The following is a 22,364-nucleotide window of genomic DNA, read 5'->3' as shown; positions in this document are numbered from 1 at the left end:
TATTAAAAAATCTGTATGCTTCATTAAAACGACACTTTACAGCAGCAATGATTTCTAATGATGCCTTGTTCCAGATCGGGGAAGGTGGCTTTCTGGCATTTTCTATACGAAATGCAGACACTGGCTGCTGTCAGGACGTGCGGGAAGGGGGCCGTGTGGGTCGAAGAGAAGACCTGCTACAGGGTGTTGCTACAAGGATCTGGTTGCCTGTTTTCTTTATGGCACACAATGGTCAGTTTGGGATTGTAGTTTAATTGATTATAGATTTATTGCACCTTTAGGCAGCCTGCAGACGGGCGGGTCGGATCCAGCTGCGAGGATTCTCGCCGCGGGACCCGACCCGAGCGCCTGCAGAGAGCAGCGCATACTCGCCCGCGGCTCTGGCTGTTTGATGTGCCGGGCAGCCGGCGCATGCGCAGACTGGAGCCGGCGGCCGGGCAGTGATGTTTCTGCGAGCCCCGCAGAGAAATAGGGCATGCAGCGGTTTGTTTGCCGTGCGAGATTTCGCGCGGACAAACTGCGGCCGTCTGCCTAGAATTGCGTTTGCTAACGCAATCCTATGGCAGCGTCCAAGGGCGGAAATTCTGGGGGAAATCTCGCCACGAAATAGGCTTTATTCACACGAGTGTATATCAGCCGCTGTTTTCAGGGAAGCAGCAGCCGGCCAATATATACTACCATCTGATGCATTGGATTCCAATGCATCAGATAAGATGGGTGATTTTCCACCGCATAAAAGCACCCAGCTGGCAAAGATAGCGCATTTTGGCCGGGTGCTTTTATGCCGGCCAGGAAAGATAGTCCTGGTACTATCTTCTGGCTGGATTTGGTGGTGGTTGCTCCCATAGACTCCATGGGAGCCTATGGTAGTTGCCGGAGAAGGGAGGTGGGAGGTAGTTTAGTAGCCTGACTGCTAAACTCACTCCCCCTTCTCTCCTCCTTTACACCCCCTTGCCGGCTGTTTGCAATGGGAGAGGCGGGGTGGGGTATAGCTACCCTGTTTCCCTGAAAATAAGACGCGTCTTATATTAATTTTTGCTCCTAAATATGCGCTACGTCTTATTTTCAGGGGGTGTCTTATTTCGCCGTGGCAAATCCGTCTGTAGCCGCTAATCCCTCAATTGGCCAGCTTTGTGGACGAAATTTCTCAGAAATCTTGTCCACATGGGACAGCAAATCTGTCACGGCAAAGCTGGGAGAAGCCGGTGTTGTGGTGCGGATTCACCGGCCACAGAAACGGAAAAGCGTGCAGCCAGGTCGCTTCAAAACAAGCGGCTGAGTGCCGTGGGTTTTGAAGCAGCGCTTTCCCGGCGGAAATCTCGCTGTTTATGGCTGTGGCCAAACTGCGAGATTTCCGCTGGAAATACGCTCTGTGAGAACCCAGCCTTAAGAATAACACACAGGTTGCCTGACTCATAAACAGAACCATAAAAAAAATAAGGGCTGTAAAGTAACGTACCTGTCTGCAGACAGAAGGTTCTGTACCACTTGTAAGCAGGGATGGTATTGCAGCTTCCGGCCACCAGGGGGAGCTCATCACAGCAGACATGTACAGCAGGAACAGAACGTACAGTATGGACTTTTCCAGCCAGCAAGGGGAGCTCACAACAGCACACTCGTACAGCACAGCAGGGACAGGATAACAGCAGACTGTCTGCAGATCTACCTATACATCTGGAGGTAGGAGACAACGGGGATGGCAGCAGGGGACAGGCCTCTTGACTTGCCTGCACACTTTACTATGCCTTACTGTCGGGGGGTGCCTTATATTTGGGACTTCTGCAAATTTCAGGGGGTGCCTTATTTTCGGGGAAACGCGGTAGTTGCTACGCTCCCGTCCCAACCCCTCTCATTGCTGGCTGCCGGCAAGGGTCGGAGATGAGGCGGGAGCTTAGAAAACTAGCTGCCGCCCCTTCCCGTCTCGCCTCGTCCCTTAGCCGAGAGTCGGGGAGGGAAGGGGGATATAGTTTAGTTGAGCAGAACTGTCACCCCCTGATCGACGGCAATCCTGGCTCGGCTTATATGCTTTGGGCCATCTGAACAGGCACACAAACGTTAGATTTATGTGCCCGTTCACACATTTTTACGGCACCAGTGGGTGAACAAAAAACACCTACACACGTGTGAAAGAGCCCTTAGGCTTTATTTACACGAGCGTATATCAGCTGCTGTTTTCACGGCTGGTTGATATATACTGCCATCAGACGAGCAATTTTCTGCCGCGTAAAAGCACCCGGCCAGCCAAGATGGCGCATTTCTGCCGGGCGCGCTTTTACGTCGGGCAGAAAAGATAGTCCTGGAACTATCTTTCCTGGACAGAATACGGCCGCTCCCGTAGACTCCTATGGGAGCCAATGACAGCTGCCGGAGGGGGGAGGTGGGAGGGAGTTTAGCAAGATGTCTGCTACACTCCCACTCCCTTCCCTCCTTCTCTCTGCCCCTTGCCGGCTGTTTGCAATGGAAGGGGACGGGGCAGGAGCTAGTTGCTAAGCTCCCGCCCCCTCCCATTGCTGGCAGCTGACAAGGGACAGAGAGGGGACGAGAGCTTAGCACACTAGCTTCTGCACCCCCCCACACCCGAGAGCCGGCGAGGGGGCAGAAAGGTGGAAGATGGTTCCTGAACTATCTTTCCTGGCCGGTGTAAACCAATGCATCAGATGGGCAGCGTATATCGGCCGGCCATGAAAGCGCAGGTGATATACACTTGCGTTTTGTAGCAATCATTTTGAAGCTCGTGTGAAAGAGGCCCTAAACTGAGCAAGAAGATGCTCAGTGAGCTGAAACAGAATAAGTAGCGACAACTGAGTGACTTCTCTGACTGCCCTGTCCAGGTTCATGTATACACGGGTCAATAGTTGCCTGAAATGGCTTATTTCAGTGACTATTCAGGGGACTAGCTACTCGTGTAAAGGTACCACTAGCCGAGCAGTAAAGCCCCATACAGCGGTGCTCTGAAAACTGTAATTGGCCTAATTAGGATAATAGTGTCTCTTTGAATTGCCAATTTAGCCATGATACAGCATTGCACATTATACATTACCCGATAGCTAGGGAGAAATCCAACAATGATTATGACTCGATGCACCAACTAGAAGGCCAGGCATGCTTCTGCATTAAATAGAATGGTTGTCTCAATAAGTCTAAAACTAAAGGCTTTGGGAACACCTTTGTACTTAGTTTTTTATTCACTGTGTTCTTGGAAATTAGGATTTGTTTTGGAATTAGTTAAGAACTTCTGATTGATTTCTATGCTAGGGTTATTTCCCAGGCAGTGCTGACTGGGGGACTGCAACCTTAGCAAAGTCTGTCATTGGCTAACTGCACAAAGGGAAGTGGGATATTGGGCCGAGAACCTCAGGCCACTATCTCGCTTGGGAATGTTTTTTACCTGCAGATACGAGGGGATTTTCAGGCAAAAATGAGAGCCATGCAATGTATTTAATACAACTATGAGAGCGCTACATGTCAAATTAGTAGTCATCAGAGGAGATCTATCAAACATCACTGCTTATGCCAGGAATAGAGAATCAGTGCCGCTTATCTCTGTGTAACCATCGGATTGTGGCTTCAGATCAGAAAAATATTTGCAAAGAGGTTCATGTACATATTTTTTTTTATTGATGTGTAAACTATAAGGTCAGTGCAGAATCTAACAGAAGTCTATACAGCTGCATGCATAATAAAGCAGGCCTTTACAGCATCCACGAGGTCAGGCTTGGCTTAATACGGACACCATAGTGTGAATGTAAGAAGTAGTCCAGTAGACCAAGAAGAGATAATCCGATAAGAAGCCACAGGAAGCTTGCACTGATGTACATTGGTCTCAGCCTGGGGAGAGACAAGAGTAGAGGAATGATGCGTGGGAAACTGCTGCATCTCCAGCGTGAGCTCATATGAAACATTACAAAGTCTTCTTATTTATAGAAAGCTCTACAGGTCTCTTGCCCCAAGTCAATAATGGGGAATGAGTGTTCGATCACGCAATCATCGCTCTGAGTGAAGGTGCTGCTGATCCGGCGACAAACGGGCAAACACTTGTTTATCAGGTGGTCGGCTCCTTATTGCATCGCCAAAATTCACCGCTTTGTCAGCAGCGCATCACCAGTAAATCAGGACTGGCTGCCAACAGCAATAAAATGGTGCGCCCGAACGATCCTACTAACGATTGGTCAGGCACATGCAGTCGTGCTGATTGCTCCATGTAGTTAGAGCGGAGTGAGCCCCGATCAAACATCTGGTGGTGCCCATTCCTGACCTGTTACTTGCAAGTGTAATAAGCTGTTTATTTTAGTCTCTTGAAATCTCCGGAATTGGGGGTGAATAGACCTAGTCACCAGTATTCACTCTACATCAGTGTTTCCCAACTCCGGTCCCCCATGGGTCATGTTTTCTGGATATCCTATAGTAAGAACAGCTTTGGTAATGTCTGAGGCAGCGACAATAATTACATCACCTGTGCAATACTGAGAAGATCCAGAAAACACGACCCGTGGGGGGGTCTGTGAGGGGTGGGGGTGCTTAAAGTATAAGCCCTACCCCAAAAATAAGCCCTAGCTATACTACATTAAAAGGAAAAAAAAAAGCAATACATTACCTAGCGGGTGCCATCCGGGTCCCTCGGGATGGTCTCTGGAATTCCAGCACTCTTGCTTCATTCCCCAGCCGCGGACAGCTGATCGCTTGCTGGTAACAGGGTTGGTAATCCACACCTCCAGCAAGCAATGGCTCTGACTGGGTCTCGAGCGCCGCGGCTCAGCATATCAATGTAGCGCTCGATGAACCAAACCGATGGCTGTAATTAATCACCGCATTGTTTCTCCCTGTGTTATCTAATTTTAGCTCAGTATTAATAAATCTGCCCCATTTACTCTTTTTTTTTTTTTGCCATTATGGAAGGAAATGCATCTGATGGAACTGATAAGGATCTGCCCATGTAAAAAGCAGAGACAACCGAGTCTACACAATGTAGACTTTCCTTGCCAACGCAGCATGTATTGTGTGTAACACAAAATCTGTATGTATTACATGTGACTTTGTCCTGGTGCTTCCTGCGAGTGGAAGTGAGGAAAGACATGGTAAAAATTGGCAGCATAAAATGACATGCTACAAATTTCCAATCTGCACCACGGATCGCTGTACATTTCTTCTGCGGCATGTGGATGAGATTTTTTGCTTGCACTGTATTGCCCTTTTCCATCTAAAAATGTGCAGCATGTATATGGGTTCTATTTTATTTTATATACTCTTCTGTCCCACATATGTATACACTCACCTTCCCTGAGCAGATTCTGCATAACCTTGGAAATATTTGTAGCGGGCAAACAGATAGAGTAGACCACAGAACGCAGCAAATCCTGGAAAAGTGAGAACAGAAGTTGTTAAACACTAAGTACATGAGCTAGATACTCTCTCACTTCAAATACTTCACTATCTATAGAACATAACTGAGAAGTCTCCCAAACCCATCAATTTTGGCACAAGCAGCTGACTATCTTATGTGTATGTGAGCCGCCTCATCCTTTTGTCTTCAGGGGAGATAAGCTGTCACCAGTGGAATGTGGCCACACCTTATCCCCACCATTCAGAACACATGCACGCTCAGTCCAGTTGAGCATGCATGTGTATGGGGAGCTTGGCAGTCTGTGCGCACCTTAAGAACCCCCCCCCCCCCCCCCAAGTGTGTTTATTTTGAAGGTACAGTATCTATCTTCTGAAAGCAAAACCAGCTAGCCACCCACTCCTGCAAGAGATCCGATGCACAGGCTCATTTCAGCAAAGTGTGGTGATCACAGGATGAAAGTCCTTAGTCCAGCACATGGATGATGAAAATAATGAAAACTTTATTTCCAAACATATTGAAAAGCCAGGTAATCCCAAAACTGGAGAAAAAACACGCACACCCACTGACGCGCTTCAAACTTAACCTAAATCCTTTGTAGTAGCACATGCGTCTCTCCTGCAAATCAACATCTGGAATACAAGTATAACCAATGTGATTACTCCACACCAGAAATATTTGCATATTCATAAAACCACGTATTACTCGTTTATAATGCAAATAAATACAAATGCAATAACTTGTTGGAATTCAATGGGAATAAAAACATTACAAAAATTCTAAAACTAGTGGACACAATCAATACTGCAACATAATTTGTAACGTTTCTAGCGTTTGGAGATGCCTCTCTTAAATAATGTAGATCTCACATCCCCAGCTCATTTAGATTTCTTAACCCGTTCTATCCCCATTACTTTTAGCGACTGGGTGGGTCCACTATGTTCCATAATAAGATGTCAGGCTGTATAGCCTACCTAGGCTTGATTGCAATTCAAGAGACATAATCATATAAACTACAGGTTGCGTATTACAGCTTATATAGTCTTTAACTCGCAACACATTATTCCCTTGCTTATCCAAAAAAGTTTTATTGGGAAACAAAGAAACAAGTCCTGCAAACTCTATCTGCCTCCACATCTATAAAATCCCTTTTGTTTTAACCATGTAGTGTGCGGATGATTAGTACACAATGAACTCATCTATACCCTACCCTACATCTATTGGATAAGATATAATGCAAAATGTCATGTTTATATTGGAACGGTATATATTTATATGTACTTTCCCTAATCTGATGGAATTGAATGCTGCATTGTAATACTACAGGAAATTTATCATTTGTAGTGTCTTTCTGAAAATTACCGTATTTTTCGCTTTATAAGACGCACTTTTTCCGCCTCCAAAGCAGGGGGGAAAGTTCCTGCGTCTTATAAAGCAAATGTGGCGAAAATTTGTTCTGATTGCCATTTTTAGCACGATCGCGAATTTAATGCGCGGACGCGATTTATTTAGCGCGAATGCGCGTTAAATTCGCGATCGCATGAACAAATGTGCGATCAGTTAGAAGATTTCTCTCCTCCTGTCAAAAAAAAAAAAATTAGTACTCACCTCCCCCGGCGTTCTTGACTAACACACGCCGTCAGCCAATCACAGCCATTCAATGACATCATTGAATGGCTGTGATTGGCTAACACACGTGCGCCTTCAGCCAATCACAGTATTAGCTTTCCAGAAAGCAATGCTCTGCCGGGGACCAGGAGGGAGCGACAGTCTACAGCAGCGCCGCAGAACGCCGGGGGAGGTGAGTACTGATTTTTTTCCCCCTATTTTCCCGCTCTAAAACGGGGGTGCGTCTTATAGACCGGTGTGTCTTATAAGGTGAAAAATACGGTAGTTAATAAATTTACTTAAAGGGGTTGTCCCGTGCCGAAATGTTTTTTTTTTTTTTTTCAATAGCCCCCCTGTTCGGCGCGAGACAAACCCGATGCAGGGATAAAAAAAAAAAAACGGGTAGTACTTACCCGAATCCCCGCGCTCCGGTGACTTCTTACTTACCTTGTGAAGATGGCCGCCGGGATCACCCAGCAATGGACCGCAGGTCTTCTGTGCGGTCCATTGCCGATTCCAGCCTCCTGATTGGCTGGAATCGGCACACGTGACGGGGCGGAGCTACGAGGAGCCGCTCTCTGGCACGAGCGGCCCCATTCAGAAGGGAGAAGACCGGACTGCGCAAGCGCGTCTAATCGGGCGATTAGACGCTGAAGATTAGACGGCACCATGGAGACGGGGACGCCAGCAACGGAACAGGTAAGTGAATAACTTCTGTATGGCTCATAATTAATGCACAATGTACATTACAAAGTGCATTAATATGGCCATACAGAAGTGTATAACCCCACTTTGTTTCGCGGGACAACCCCTTTAAGACTTCCTAGAAACTGTACATTAGTTGTCTTCAACATCCATGTAGGGTGGCCATGGCATTTTAGTCTGTCACTAATATTCTTGACTTCATTTTTGAATCTTCAAGATTCATTGCAATTGAGTCTTGCCCTAATCATCTTTCCTGTAGGCATCACCTTAATGGTACACTTAGGATGAGCTTGCATCTTAATATTGTATTTCCAGCCGTATCCCTATGAAATGTAGATGTCCGTATAATTTCATCACAACCACCCTTTCAAATAGCAAACCTAAAAAAGGTATCCTAGACTGGATTCTTACTAATTATCTCTTGTTCCACTCCCCCTTCTTTCTTTTACCCATCATGTGATATGTGCCTGGTCAGATCACGATGATGTTCTTTTCTCCATATCCCATACTCCTGGAGACCTAATGAAGGCCTTCTCACAAACCCCACACATGTCGCTACTACTCCACGCAAACTAGATGAATACTTGCAGTGTAATGATTCTGCTTCTACATAAGCCGACATTCGTTGGCTGGCACATAAAGCTGTAATCTAAGGAACTATTATCCTCCTGGCTTCAAGGGCTAAGAAGGAAAGAACTCGTGCACACCTAGACCTAGAACTCAAAATTATCAGGCTTGAAATGGCCTACTCTCGACATTCTTCTTTATTCTTGCGTAAAGCCATTAAACATTCTAGATTGGAGCTCGATGCCCTCCTTACTCACAAAACAGAGAGCTTGAGCCTGGACACCAGCTACCTACTTCCATTACACAAACAAACCTGACCCAACTCTTTGCTCGCAAAGTTACAGCACAGCAAACTCTCGACTCGATCCATAAAATTCAGATTAGACCAGGCCACTACTGCACGAATAAAGATGAAATTTACAGCACACTATAATAATACTATCACAAGCTTTATACAGCTCCTCACTCGGATACCAAATCTTCGGAACTTGATTTCTTCTCATCAATTAATCTTCTGTGTATATTGAGTTCTACCTTAATAAACCTTAATTCAGATATAAACACACTAGATGTAGACTGGGCAATGAAACGTCTCAAAAGGGGCAAAGCCCGCCGGCCAGGATGGTCTGACGGGCATGTACTATAAAAAATTTGCCCCAACCTTGCAACCCTACTTAGTCAACCTATTTAACTATATCCTGCATAATGGATGTGTACATCATAACTTCCTACATACCCTTATCACAACTAAAATGTGGAAAAGACCACATCCTGCCCTATAATTACAGGCCAATCACTCTACTTAATGTTGACCTCAAACTCTTCACGGCTGCAATTGCTGTGAGTTAATAAACTATTGCCCTGACTGGTCGACTGTGACCAAGTAGGCTTCATTCCAGGTAGGCAAGCGCTGGACAATATACGAAAAATCCTAAATCTAATCCATGTTGCAAATGTCTCCAGGACACCGCTATCAGTTATTACCTTTGATATTGAGTAAGCATTTGACTCACTATCATGGTCTTATTTGCAATTGACACTTCAACAAATGGGGTTCAGTGGTCCCTTCATGAACATTTCAGCGCTTCATTCTAACCCTTTCGCATACCTTAAAATACTTTCTACTCAACAAACCGCAATACATATCCTAAGAGGCACCCGACAGGGATGCCATCTCTCACCAGCATTATTTGCACTCGCAGTGGAGCCATTGGCTATTGCCATCCGTGATAATCCCAATGTATTTGCCATCCCCATTGACAATAATAGTATCAAACTCAGCCTTTTTGTGGATGATCTTTTTTTAACCCTTACCAAACCTCATACATGTTCAAAAGCTTATTGAGATCAATTTCCATTTTAAGACCAACACCCATTATCTCCACTACCTAGGGATTAGATTTACTAACTCTATTGATACACTTTATAAATGGAACTACGAACCACTATTTCACTAGCTCAACCTGGAATAGGCAAGGTGGGAGTGCTCTTACCTTTCCTGGTTTGGTCAAATACACAGTATAAAAATGGCACTCCTACTGCGACTCCTCTATCTCTTTAGATCACTCCCCATTCCTGTTCCCACATCAGCTTTACAAATAATGCAAAAATGAGTCTTATCCTTTATTTGGTCCCATAAACACCCCTGGATAAATAACACACTAGAGATGAGCGAGCATACTCGGTAAGGCGATTTACTAGAGAGAGAGAGAGAGAGAGAGAGAGCATCGCCTTTTTCGAGTACCTGCTGGCTCGTCCCTGAAGATTCGGGGAGGCCGCGGGGGAATCGGGGAGGAGTGTGAGAGAGATCTCTCTCTCCCTCTCGATCCCCTTCACAACCACCCGCTCATCCCCGTGGCCCCCCCGAATCTTCAGGGACGAGCGAGCAGGTACTCGAAAAAGGCGATGCTCTGTCGAGTAAATCGCCTTACCGAGTATGCTCGCTCATTTCTATAACACAGTATATTTACATAAACAATTTGGAGGTCTCTCTATGCCTAATCTTTTTAAATATTATAGGGCACCACGTCTCACCCAGACCCCCCTCCTTCCTATATATGCGGGTTCTCAATCCCCCTTATGGGTCTCCATAAAAGACACCCAATTACATCCTCATACCTGGTCCTCCCGTCTTTGGACTAGAACGCCATTTCCAACAAATTTTCCAGCCACTGCCCCTTTCTCATTCTAATTTATACTACTATGGCGTCAAGTGCGATTCAAAATATTCCCTCGCTTAGGCCCATCTCCACTTATTCCCTTCCTTTCTAATCCAGCGTTTCCCCCAGGATTATATGCCCCCTAATTTGCATGGTGGCAAACACAAACAAACAAACTTACTACCCTATATGACTTTTTAATAAGGGGTAAACTAATATCAGTGTCCTATTTTAATAACCAATTTCAACCTCCTTTGGAGTAAAAACCCAAATCTTCCACTTTTAGTCATCCCTCATTTCACCCTCAACCAAAATAGAACTGGTTCCTCTCGAAGCCATATGTAAATATCCCCCATGTATCCTGGTATTCTTTCACAACTTTATTACATCTTGAATAGAACATTACAAATTAATGAATTACCATATATATTCCAATGGCAAAAAGACCCAAACTCCACTCTGATGCTGGAGAGATGGCATTATTGTTGTGAAACAGTAAGCAAGAATAGTTGGCAAGTTACCCTAACAGAATCTTGACTGAAAATATTGCATAGAGCATAACTTGTTCCAACCCGAGTCCATGCCATTCATCCTGAAGTCTCTAAGTTTCGGAAGCTGTGAAAGTGTTGGATCACAACTCCACATTTGGAGGTCCTACCCAGTGGCACAAAGATTCTGGGAAAAGGTAGCTTGCCTCATCGCTTTGGTAGTGGACACCTCCCAAGGACTAAACCCCTTTATCCTGTTACTGGGTAATAAAGCTACAGGTATTTACAATGCTCCTTTCAAACTCCTACAATATATCACCATGGCCGCCTGTATTTATATAGCACAGCAGTGGAAAAAAATTCCAACTCCCTTTTGAGCCACTCACTCAGTGAATGTATCAATAAGATACTTGACATGACAAAATGACGGCTATATGTCTTGACAAGCTGATCCAGTTAAAAAAATATGGGATCCATGGCTAATATGGGATCTGCATCTACCATAATGAACTATCTCATTGATCCAGAACCATACCTCAGCAACCAACTTCTGCGAAATCCTTGAGATCTAGTGGTATATAATACTCTCTACAATGTGACCTTTAGTGTTGTGTTCTTTTCAGTGTTTTATATTGCAATATACAAATGCCCTTTACTATGTCAATAACCATATGCTCCTGCGTGGGCTCTTTAAGGCAGTTTGTTGCCATAGTTTTCTATTTAAAATTCAATAAATATGTTGGAAACATAAAAAAATGTATTCTGTTCGGATACATGCAATGTGCAAATTTGAGATTAAACTAATTATTAATCATATAATCAAGAAATACTAGTATGGCAGATACAGTGCCCTCCAATATAAGTAGCAGGTCATCAATGTATCTGAGCAATATAGAAATCTTTATCCATTGTATTGGATGCTATTTTCTCCAGCAGGTTCTGAGGTATTCTGTAGCATGGAATGCGCACGCCTTGCAATAACCAGTCAGACACAAGCTATAGGTCTCGGGTCTAAAACTGGATCTGGGCGTACAATGCTCAGAGCCTCAGGTTTATTGAAACACATAATACCTGCCCTTTATGGGCGTATAACATATTACATCGATAACATATATAGGTTTTCATTTGTTGGGCCATATAAAATCCCCCGCCCCTCCCCACACCCCTCTCAGGTCCAGTGTACAAGTCAGCCTTTGTCTCCTTAACATGTGGTCAGGCAAAAACTAGCTTCTTTGTCTCAGAAGTTGAGGGTGGGGGAGGGCTGGGAAAATGCCCAAAGTGGATATAGTTCTTCAGTCTTACAGTATAGCAATGTGACTTCAACCCTTAAGAGGCTGCAAAGGAGCTTTACATTAGGCTAACGTTATAGCACACATCCTTCACCATGTCATTGTCCAGCAATTACCATAATGAAATTATGCGGCTATTAGCCTCTACAGAGTTAAATCACTACAGCTGAGTAATACATCTAGTTTATACAAATCAATAGACATTTTACGCTAATTAATCATCATGTCTACTACACCATAACCACTATGCTGCCACCTTTATTAGCCATTTTTACAACCAGATTGTCCATCTCTCTAAGCCTTGAGTGCCCTTATTTGTGTATTGTATGGAATCTATGGACAAATTCCAAGATCTAGTGGGAAAAGATTAAATATGCTTATTTGATGCCTCTAAATTGCGATCTACTGGAAATAAATATAATGTAAACAGCAAACATAGAGGGGCAGGGCAATCAAGGAGCTTAGAGAGATGGACAATCTAGTCATATAAAATGGCCATATAAGTCACATAGTGCTTAAATCTATGTGTCTGTCACTATAACTGCAGAGCCTATAGCCAGGACACCATTAGTCATCCGACAGGTTCCCTTTAAAATGCACATGGCAAAGTTGTGTGCATACAACTCCAGATGGAGCACACTGTTTGGATTTTAACAATACTTGTCACAAAATTATGAAATCAGAGGCAAATAAAGGTCCCCTTATACTTTTTTGGCCCTATTACAGTTCCATACAAAACAGAGCCGTAATATAACCCAAGGCTGCTCTCACACACACTTTCATAAAATGCAGCTCAAAATCACAGCATTTTACAGCAATTTCGTTTTTAACAACGCTTTTTAACACACCCAATGATTATGATGGCTGATGAAGTACATTAAAAAGACGCAGTAAAAGAGTTATATATAGCAGGTTAGGATCAGTACCACTTTGTACTTCCGCAGAGGCATAGCTGGTGGGGTATGTGTGCCAGGTTGGGCTCCAGGGTATTTAGATAAGGGCTAGAATATACATCTCAACCTCACCATTATTCCCATAATTGTCCTGCAGAACAGACCTCAAAGGGTGCAGGATGTATGCAAATGTGCCTCAAAATGGTTGTTTGTGGAAGATTTTGTGAGTATTTCTGGTCTGATCATAGGTGGGGCTTAGAGGGGGTTGTACCAGGATCACAAGTTATCCCCCATTCCACCACTGAGACCCCCACCAAACCTTGTTTCCCCACACTCCTCACTAAGGACGTATTGCACCCCCTATAGTGAAGAGCAGATTGAATGAAATGCTAATCACACTAGTGCACTGCTGCTCCATTCACTTTCAATGGGACTGCCGGAGATAGCCAAGTGCTATGGTGGCTAGAGAATAACTTGTGATCCTGGTAGAAACCCTTTAACATTGGGAAATATTCCATGTTCGCATTCTGAAACTTTCCCCCATTGAAGGCAACCTAGCCGTCACTCTTGCCTTCCCGTATATATGCGGTCCTGTTATGTAACACCGGGGACTATGGTGCAGGTTCTGGTTTTGATGTAACATTCTGTAGTAAATTTAAAAACTATTCAAATCAATATTAGCAGTCTATGCAATGTTCATAAAACGGAATTGGATTTACTTACCTTGGTGGAAAAATATTCCTGCTACCCATAGAGCAGAGAGGAACAGCGGGAAATATTCACTGCAGTTTAGCCTATAGAGAAAGCAAAGAAACCTTCAGGAAACACAAGCAGATTTACTAATATTAATGGTTAGACAGTGCAAATGGAAACTAAAGATTCAACAGATTTAGCATTAAGCAGAGTTTGGGAGCTTTTTTTTGGGAGCAGAGAGGGACCTGAGAACATCTGGTCATGCCCACTCCCATACAGTTTGGGAGCTTTTTCTGGGTGGTTAAGGTTTACACAGACCTTCCGAGGAGGACAAGGTAGGAGAAACGAGCACAACATTGAGCTCACCTGCCTGCACAGCTGCTCCAGCCCCCATCACAGCGGAACATGCAGAGCACAGCCCTGATAGGGAGCCGCCAGCAGCACCAGCAGAGAGACAGGGAGACTGACCCACAGCCCTGAGCTCCTCAGAAGCACTCCAACCCCCAGCCAGCATACAGGCACCAAAGAAAGGGGGGACTCAGGATACAGCAGCACAACCAAGAATACAGTTGTAATAGCCACAGGGAGAAACCGAAGCCCTCAGGGGGAGACAAGGTGGGAACCCCACACAGTGCCTCACAGTAGAAAACAAGAGGGCCCCATGGCCCATAACTCAGAGACCCCTGGGAAGATTCAGGCTCCCATCCCTCACCCAGAAACTGCATATGGGGAAAAGGCGAGAAATACCATACGGCCATCAGACCCCAGAATAACCCCGACGCCAGATGCAGGGTACACGGCAGAACCACTGCTAGATGACTCCCAAACCCTCCACGCGCTCTGGCTAATGGTCCGTGCATTACCCACCAAGAGGGACTTTGAAATGCAAATTCGGTGCATAGAGGAGAAGCATGAAAAAGAGATGGCTGCAGTTAGCCACTCAGTACAATCCTTGACAGAAAGAGTGACCACCCTAGAAGAAAGTACCGATGCCCCGTCTACGGACTTTCAACAATTAACCTCACTAATAGAGAAACAGCAGAAACAACTTCGAGATTTGACCCTGCATTTAGACGATATTGAGAACAGAGGGCGCCGCAACAACCTCAAACTGAGGGGAATTTCAGAAGAGGTCCCGCCGGAAGCCCTACATGACTACGTGACAGGTATCTTTAACAAACTACTACAACACCCAGAGGACAGGATAATAGAACTGGACAGAGTCCACCGCATGCTTGGCGGGAGGACACGAAATCAAAACTTCCCGAGGGATGTCATATGCCGTGTCCACTTCTATAGACAAAAAGAGGACATCCAAAGACTAGCGTGGGAACAAGGCCCAATCAACTATAAAGGCATGAACATTACAATACTACCCGATGTCTCCAGACTAACCCTCAACAACTGAAGGCTGATCCGCCCGCTACTAGACGCAGCGCGCAGAGCTGACGCAACCTATAAATGGGGACACCCCTTTCATCTAATTCTACGCAAAAGGGGACGTCTTTTCACGATCAGAACACCAGAGGACCTAGAAGGGGCGTTCTCATTCCTGGGCATCCCGGCGGTCCACGTCCCGGACTGGATGGCACCAATGGAAACTACCATCGCTAACATGTGATACCCATAGTACTTTCCGAAGACACGCCGATATGCTCCTCAACCCTCCCAGCAGACCTACGAAACCCGACTCTGGTGTTAACACCCTCTAGCCAAAACTCCTCCGCCATTTGACAGACGAGAAGATGAACAGAAATTTTTTCCCCGCCCTAGTTACAAGGTTCTCAACACCTCTTACTCTCCCCGACAATTCTTTCTTAACCAAAGGAATGTCCTCTGCACATGATGAACAATCCATTTGCGGCTAACGGTGCCCCGGAACGACATAGCTGGATCTTGAAGACAACGGACTACCAAAAGAAGATTTAAAACTCTCCGGTTCACACAGCTCCTTTGCTCCCCCAGTGTACGACGGTGTCCTCGCTCACCTAGTGCACTTCCATGTTTCCCCAAATAGGATATCAGAGGCCTTGGTACTACCCTCACTAGATAGGGGACCAGGCCCCCTGATTAACAGTTTGTAGCAGTAGTTGCTAACTCTTACGTTAAGCTAAGTTTCTAGCTCCCTCGGTCTACCCCCCCCCCTTAGTGTGCCTGTTACCCCGTGAGTGTGTCTATCCCCTTCTCTTCCATATTTTACCCCCCCCCCCCCTTTATTTATTTTTTAATTACCTCTTCTTCTCTCCCTCTTCTCCCTCTCTATCCCCTTCTCGTCTCTGCTCATTTCCTCCTCCTCTACCTCACAAGGTCGGTACACCACATCCATTATGCCAACTGTGTCGGCTAAGCTAACGATTGTCTCCATTAACGCGCAGGGTCTGAATATCCCTGAAAAAAGGTCCTCCATCCTCCATCTCCTCTGGAAAAAAAGAGCACAAGTAGCCTTCGTCCAGGAGACCCACTTCCACATGAACACCCATCCCAGATTCTCTAACGCCAGGTTCCCAACCGCATACCACAGCACGAACACTGAAAGCAAGTCCAAAGGTGTCTCAATACTAATCACCAACTCGATCCACTGGGAGCACGAAGAGACGCGCAGTGACCCGGGAGGTAGATATGTTTTCACAAAAGGTAAGCTGGCCAACACACCAGTCACACTTGCAGCAGTCTATTTCCCCAACTCCAACCAGGTGCCCTTTCTAGAAAGGACTCTGGAGGACCTGGAGGAATTTAAGGAAGGCACCCTGATACTGGGCGGGGATTTCAATATAACAATAGACCCAAATGTTGACACCTCCAAAGGAAATGATAGCTTATCACTTTCGGCACACCGTAGGATCAAGAAAAATCTCCATAACCATCAGTTAGTAGACGTATGGAGGGTCTTAAACCCCACTACCAAGGATTATACCTATTTTTCCCCATCACATAATACATACTCTAGAATTGATTACTTCTTACTGCATCACTCATCCTTACCCGCCTTGGTCACAGCAAAAATAGATAATATTACGTTCTCGGATCATGCGTTAATTACCCTAGAGTTAACATTACCCTCTCTACACAAAAAAGAATGGAACTGGTGACTCAATGAATCCCTTCTCCATGACCAAATAACTTCAGACGAAATTCAGAAAGCCCTAAATGAATATTTTGAACATAACAACACCCCGGATATGGACCCACTGATAATATTGGAAGCTCATAAATGTGTCATCAGGGGATTATGCATCAAAATAGGGTCCCGCATTAAAAAAGAACGTGGAGAATACCTCCGGGGGATACTCGAGAAAATACAGGCCCTGGAATTAACCCACAAATCAACCCAGGACAGCCAGGTGGGAGTACAGTTGAAACTGCTTAGGGAAAAGGTCCGTACGACCTGTTTAGGCCACGCAAAGGCGAACCTAGCAAAATGCAGACGCCACTTATACGAATTTGGGAACAAACCTAGCCGCACACTAGCAAGGGCACTCCGCTCAACCAAAGCTAAAGCATATGTCCCTCATATTAACACCCAAAATGGCCAATCTATGCATACTCCTCAACAGATAGCGGAAGCCTTTCGCGATTACTATCAGGCCCTGTATAACCTATCACCACCACAGTCAGAACAAGACAGAGAACGAAAGAGAACCGCCATCAAAGACTACCTTCAAAGATCAAACTTAAGCAGGCTCCCACAGGAAGCGATTGATGCAATGGAGGCCCCTATCACCCAGAATGAACTGACAGAAGCCATCTCAAAATCTCACACAGGGAAAGCCCCAGGCCCTGACAGGTTAACACTCATATATTACAAAAAATACGCAGGGACACTATCTCCACACTTCACGCGAGCATTCAACTCCATAACGAACGGGAACATAATACCCAGAGACACACTGAAAGCCCATATTGCGGTAATCCCAAAGGAGGGGAAGGACCCGGCCCAGTGTCAGAGTTACCGCCCCATCTCCCTATTGAATATAGACCTAAAACTGTTCTCAAAGATCTTAGCAGATAGGATCTCTCCCCTCCTACGATCCATAATCCATAAAGACCAGGTAGGCTTTGTACCGCTCAGAGAGGCTAAAGACAATACGACGAAGGCCATAAACCTAATTCATCACGCACAAAAACAATATTTGCCGGTCTGCCTACTCTCCGCAGACGCGGACAAAGCATTCGACAGGGTAGAGTGGGACTTTCTATTCACTATGATGACTCATATAGGAATAGGTCCTAACATGCTAAAATCGCTGTCAGGACTATACTCGAGCCCGACAGCCTCGGTAAGAGTGAACGGACAGCTCTCAACCCCTTTCCCCATAACAAACGGTACAAGGCAGTGCTGCCCGCTCTCACCCTTGATCTTTATATTATGCCTAGAACCATTACTGAGACACATCCGCTTGAACCCGAATATTCAAGGAATTCCACTTGGAGACACGGAACATAAGATTGCAGCATACGCAGACAACTTACCATTCTTTGTCTCCAACCCAAGAATCACCTTGCCGAATTTGCTGACATAAATAAAAACATACTCCATTTTATCTAACTTCCGGATTAATTACCACAAATCGGCAGCGCTCAATATCTCCATCCCTCAATCCACAGTAAATGAATTTAAAGATGCCTTTCCATTCTCCTGGGCAAGAGACCACATCAAGTACCTCGGTATTAACCTCACACCACACACCGAAAACCTATATTCGGCTAACTTCCCCACACTTCTAAATAAGATTAGACAGGACACAAACGCTTGGACCAAAGGCACTTTCGCATGGTTCGGCAGAGGGGCCATTATGAAAATGAACATACTGCCTAGAGTGCTATATATGTTCCAGGCCCTCCCCATTCAGGTCCCGAGGCAATTCTTTCAAAATCTACACTCGCTCATGATTAAATTTATATGGGCAGGCAAACCTTCTCGTATAGCGAGGAGCACCCTGTCCAAGCCCAAAAAAGAAGGAGGTATGGGACTACCAAACTTCCTGAGATATTACCAAGCGGCACATTTGGTACGAACAGTAGACTGGCACAGACACTCTGACCTTAAGCTATGGGTGGAAATTGAACAATCATTCGTACAAATGCCACTGACAGCCCTCACGTGGACACAGGGACAAGCATCAATGGATTACATGAAACACCCTACAATTGGCCCGACAATGAGCATAATAAACAAAATAAGCACCAACGCAGACATCTTCCCTAAACCATCCCCCATGTACCCAATCCTAGGCAACACGGCGTTTCCGCCAGGGAACGAGAACAAAGCCTTCTGAAACTGGATAGCAGGAGGTAGATCCCAAGCGGAACACTTCCTACAAGAGGGCCAATGGTTATCAGTAGACACGCTGAGAGGAATAACAGAACCAAACTCAATATCACTGTGGCAAACAATCCAACTAAGGCATTTTTTCCTATCACTCCCTAGACCCAACACATTCGCAAGACCAAAAACACAATTTGAAATAATATGTAGCGGAGAGGGCCCGTCTAGACACACCTTGTCCAGGGTTTATAACATACTTAATTCACAAAATGAAAACCAGTCGCTAGGATACATAGAAAGATGGGAAGAGGATCTCAAGGTGACACTGACACAGGAGGAAAAAGAAAAAATATTCACCATTACACACCACTCCTCCATATCAAGTAAAGTACAGGAATCGGGGTATAAAGTCCTCTCTAGATGGTACAGGGTGCCCTCCAAATTACACAAGATATTCCCTGCGGTCTCCCCATTGTGTTGGAGATGCGGAACAGAACAAGGGACCTTGCTGCATATTTTCTGGGAGTGTGTGGAGCTTACCAACTTTTGGTCAGAGGTGTGGCGGATCACTTCCAAGTTTACACACTACCCGCTGCCAAAAACACCAGCTTTCTTCCTCCTGCATCACGGCGATATTCCCCTGACCACATACAAAAAAATCGGTGGTATGCTTCATGGTGGGCGCGGCGAGAGCGTGCATCCCGAGGCTCTGGAGACAAACGACTTCACCCACAATAACAATGTGGCTCAACACAATTGACCAGATTATGGAGATGGAGGACCTTACAGCCTCACTAAAAGGTACACAAGAAAAGTTCCGGAAAACATGGTACCACTGGATACAGTTCCGTGACTCAGATGAATTCAAATCCTTGATTAATCCATAAAGCCTGAGGAATCTCATTGCCCTACGCTACCCCCCCTTTTTTTTTTGTTTGTTATTTCTTCTTCTTTTCTTCCTTTCTCTCTCTTTCTCCCCCGATCTACCCTCTCCTTGCCTCCATCATACCTTACAAGCAGACCAAACAGATGTACGTTTCCCTAATGTGTCTCGTTAGTTAGTAAGAAGAATATGTAGAATTCAGTTAGGACAATAGGTCCACCATGGACTAAAGGAGGGCAGTAGTGTTCTCTCCCCTCATGTCCTTAATTAGAACAGAAAGTTGAATGCTCATTTAAACGTTAATAGACAAGTTACAACAGGAAAATAAGAAAATTATCTCAATGTTATGTTGTTATACCTAATATCGTGTAAACAGTTTACTAAGAAGATAACTCACAAATGTATGATTAACTAAATTGAAGAATTAAAAAAAAATAAAATATCCCATCTCTCAAAAACAGAAAGCTGGGAACTAAATACCAAGTCTAAATCTCCAAAGAGGGAATAGACTTTTCCCACTCAGTTTTCTTATTCCACTGCTGTTTTGCCTCTCTGTTTTTTCCTTAGGCCTTTGGAACATGAATCCATCATGCGGGCAAACTTCCCATGTTCATTGAAAAGATTGTTGCTGTACCCACTATTCCTAAGTATGTGAGTCAATATGTCTCTTAAGTCATCATTAGTGTTTTACATATTTGTATTCTTGCCTTGATCTCAAGATCTCTGCTTCCCTTGCTCCGCGCTGACGCCCTCATGTCCTCCAGACACTTGGTGGCTTTGTAGGGCGATGGGCCACAGGATGGCTTGAAGGGTTTCTCCTTTCTCAAGAGCAGCCCTTTTATGTTTAGCCTGCACATATTATTTTAAGTTTCTAACACATTGCGCTGTTTTAAAGTTTGTGAACCACAGAGACGTTTAATGTGTCAAAGGTATGAAATGTGATTGTTCTCAGTAAGAGAAACCAAGAAATCTTGTAGATATGATACCTTTCAATGGCTAACAAAAATACATCATGTAATAGCGAGCTTTCGAACCTGTCAGGGTTCTTCCTCAGTCTTAATGGAACAAATCTACAGACGTATTCATATTAAAACATATACACGAAAGTAATTCTGATTATATGGGGCACGTTCACCTCCCCCCAACATACACAAGTACGTATATGAGATTTGCATGGTCCAAATCATTCATTCAGCACTTTTTAAATAACACATGCCTATACCACCTACTTAAGTGTTTTAACCATTCTTAATCTACCACACTTGCAGTGGTAAGCTATGTACATAGTTACTTCTTTCATAGGTCTGGTCATCATTATTCAGAAGTAACAATTCGAAGTTTCTCAAATAACAAAACTCCCATATCATCAATGCCATGGCTAACATTAAAGGCACACTTTTTAAAGTCTGGGGTAATACCCCTCAAAAACTAAATAAAATGTTCATCTCACTGAAAAAGCTTTGCTAATCTATATGACTCAAACCAGAATCAAGTAACATGGCTTCTCCACATTTTGAAAAAGTTCATGGATTTCACCGAAGGCCTAATCGTGGCTGGAGGAAACTTTAAATTTTGGTCCTACTTCACACACATCCTAAGTCCCTCAAAAACTTTTACGTAAACCTAAAATTGCCCAATCTGCCTCAGAGACTTCTGGAGAACTATAAATCCAAGAGGTTAGGGACTACACCCACTTTTCACAAGTACACTCCTCTGTACATATAATTAACTGATTATATCAGAGAAACATGTGCAGGCTATCACCGCTGTAGGCTTTTGCTCTACAACAACCGGAACATGGATGCTGTCTTGTTTCAGTAGCTAGTGGTATGTATCATCTATTTTTTAACATTTCTTTCTTATCATGGGTTGATTTTAATTGACTATGTACGTTTATTTATTTATGTTATATGTCTGGTTCTTTAGGCTTGAAAAAGACCTAATAAGGTCGAAACTTTGCCTATTTTAAAACAATAAAGATGTTCCTTTGAATTAAGAATAGGGTGTTGCACCTTTCATGCTGCCACTTCTTCTATGTCTCCAATGAATCGCAAGATGGGTACACATGTCCATGACCCTGAAGTTGGCTTTGCATACTCTAATGAATGAGAGCTTTTGAAAATTGATCTCCTTCCCCGAATGAGAGTAACAGGGGATTAAATGAGTGCTGTGGTGAAATTTTATTTTTCTAAGGGCTCTACAACAATCTAAATGGATGCTCTGGTGTCACTTTCATTTTCCGTTCAAAACCTTCCTGCTAGGGAGGGGAAATGGCGATTAAACAGTACACTGATAGAAGATGATAGACACTTCTCCTCACTTACAGAAAAACATAGAATTTTTCAATCTCAATGATACACCAGAAGTCTCTTGCCCAATGCTTTGGAAGTCCCACAAGGCCTATATTAGAGGGGAGTTAATAGCTTTAGGAGCCAGAGTTAAAAGACAGAGGAAACTGGAAATACATTTTCTCCT

General features: G+C 44.4%; 1 protein-coding gene across 6 annotated transcripts in view; it reads right to left on the bottom strand.

Annotated features, from left to right (window-relative positions):
- Positions 1-3,605: 3,605 nt before the first annotated feature.
- The window catches only part of LOC136611232 (leukotriene C4 synthase-like), a 56,219-nt gene continuing 37,460 nt past the window's right edge, over positions 3,606-22,364 (bottom strand). For all 6 annotated transcript variants that reach the window (XM_066590581.1, XM_066590577.1, XM_066590575.1 and 3 more), the window contains 3 exons: positions 13,771-13,841; positions 5,273-5,354; positions 3,606-3,828 (listed from right to left, as the gene is read on the bottom strand). In XM_066590581.1, coding sequence (XP_066446678.1) covers positions 3,693-3,828; positions 5,273-5,354; positions 13,771-13,841 — 289 coding nt within the window. In that variant the 3' untranslated portion in view covers positions 3,606-3,692. The remainder of the gene's footprint in view (positions 3,829-5,272; positions 5,355-13,770; positions 13,842-22,364) is intronic.

This window comes from Eleutherodactylus coqui, chromosome 2 (assembly GCF_035609145.1).
Source record: "Eleutherodactylus coqui strain aEleCoq1 chromosome 2, aEleCoq1.hap1, whole genome shotgun sequence".
Taxonomy (NCBI): Eukaryota; Metazoa; Chordata; class Amphibia; order Anura; family Eleutherodactylidae; genus Eleutherodactylus; species Eleutherodactylus coqui.
Note: the sequence above shows the minus strand (reverse complement) of the source record. Positions and strands in the feature narration are given on the sequence as shown.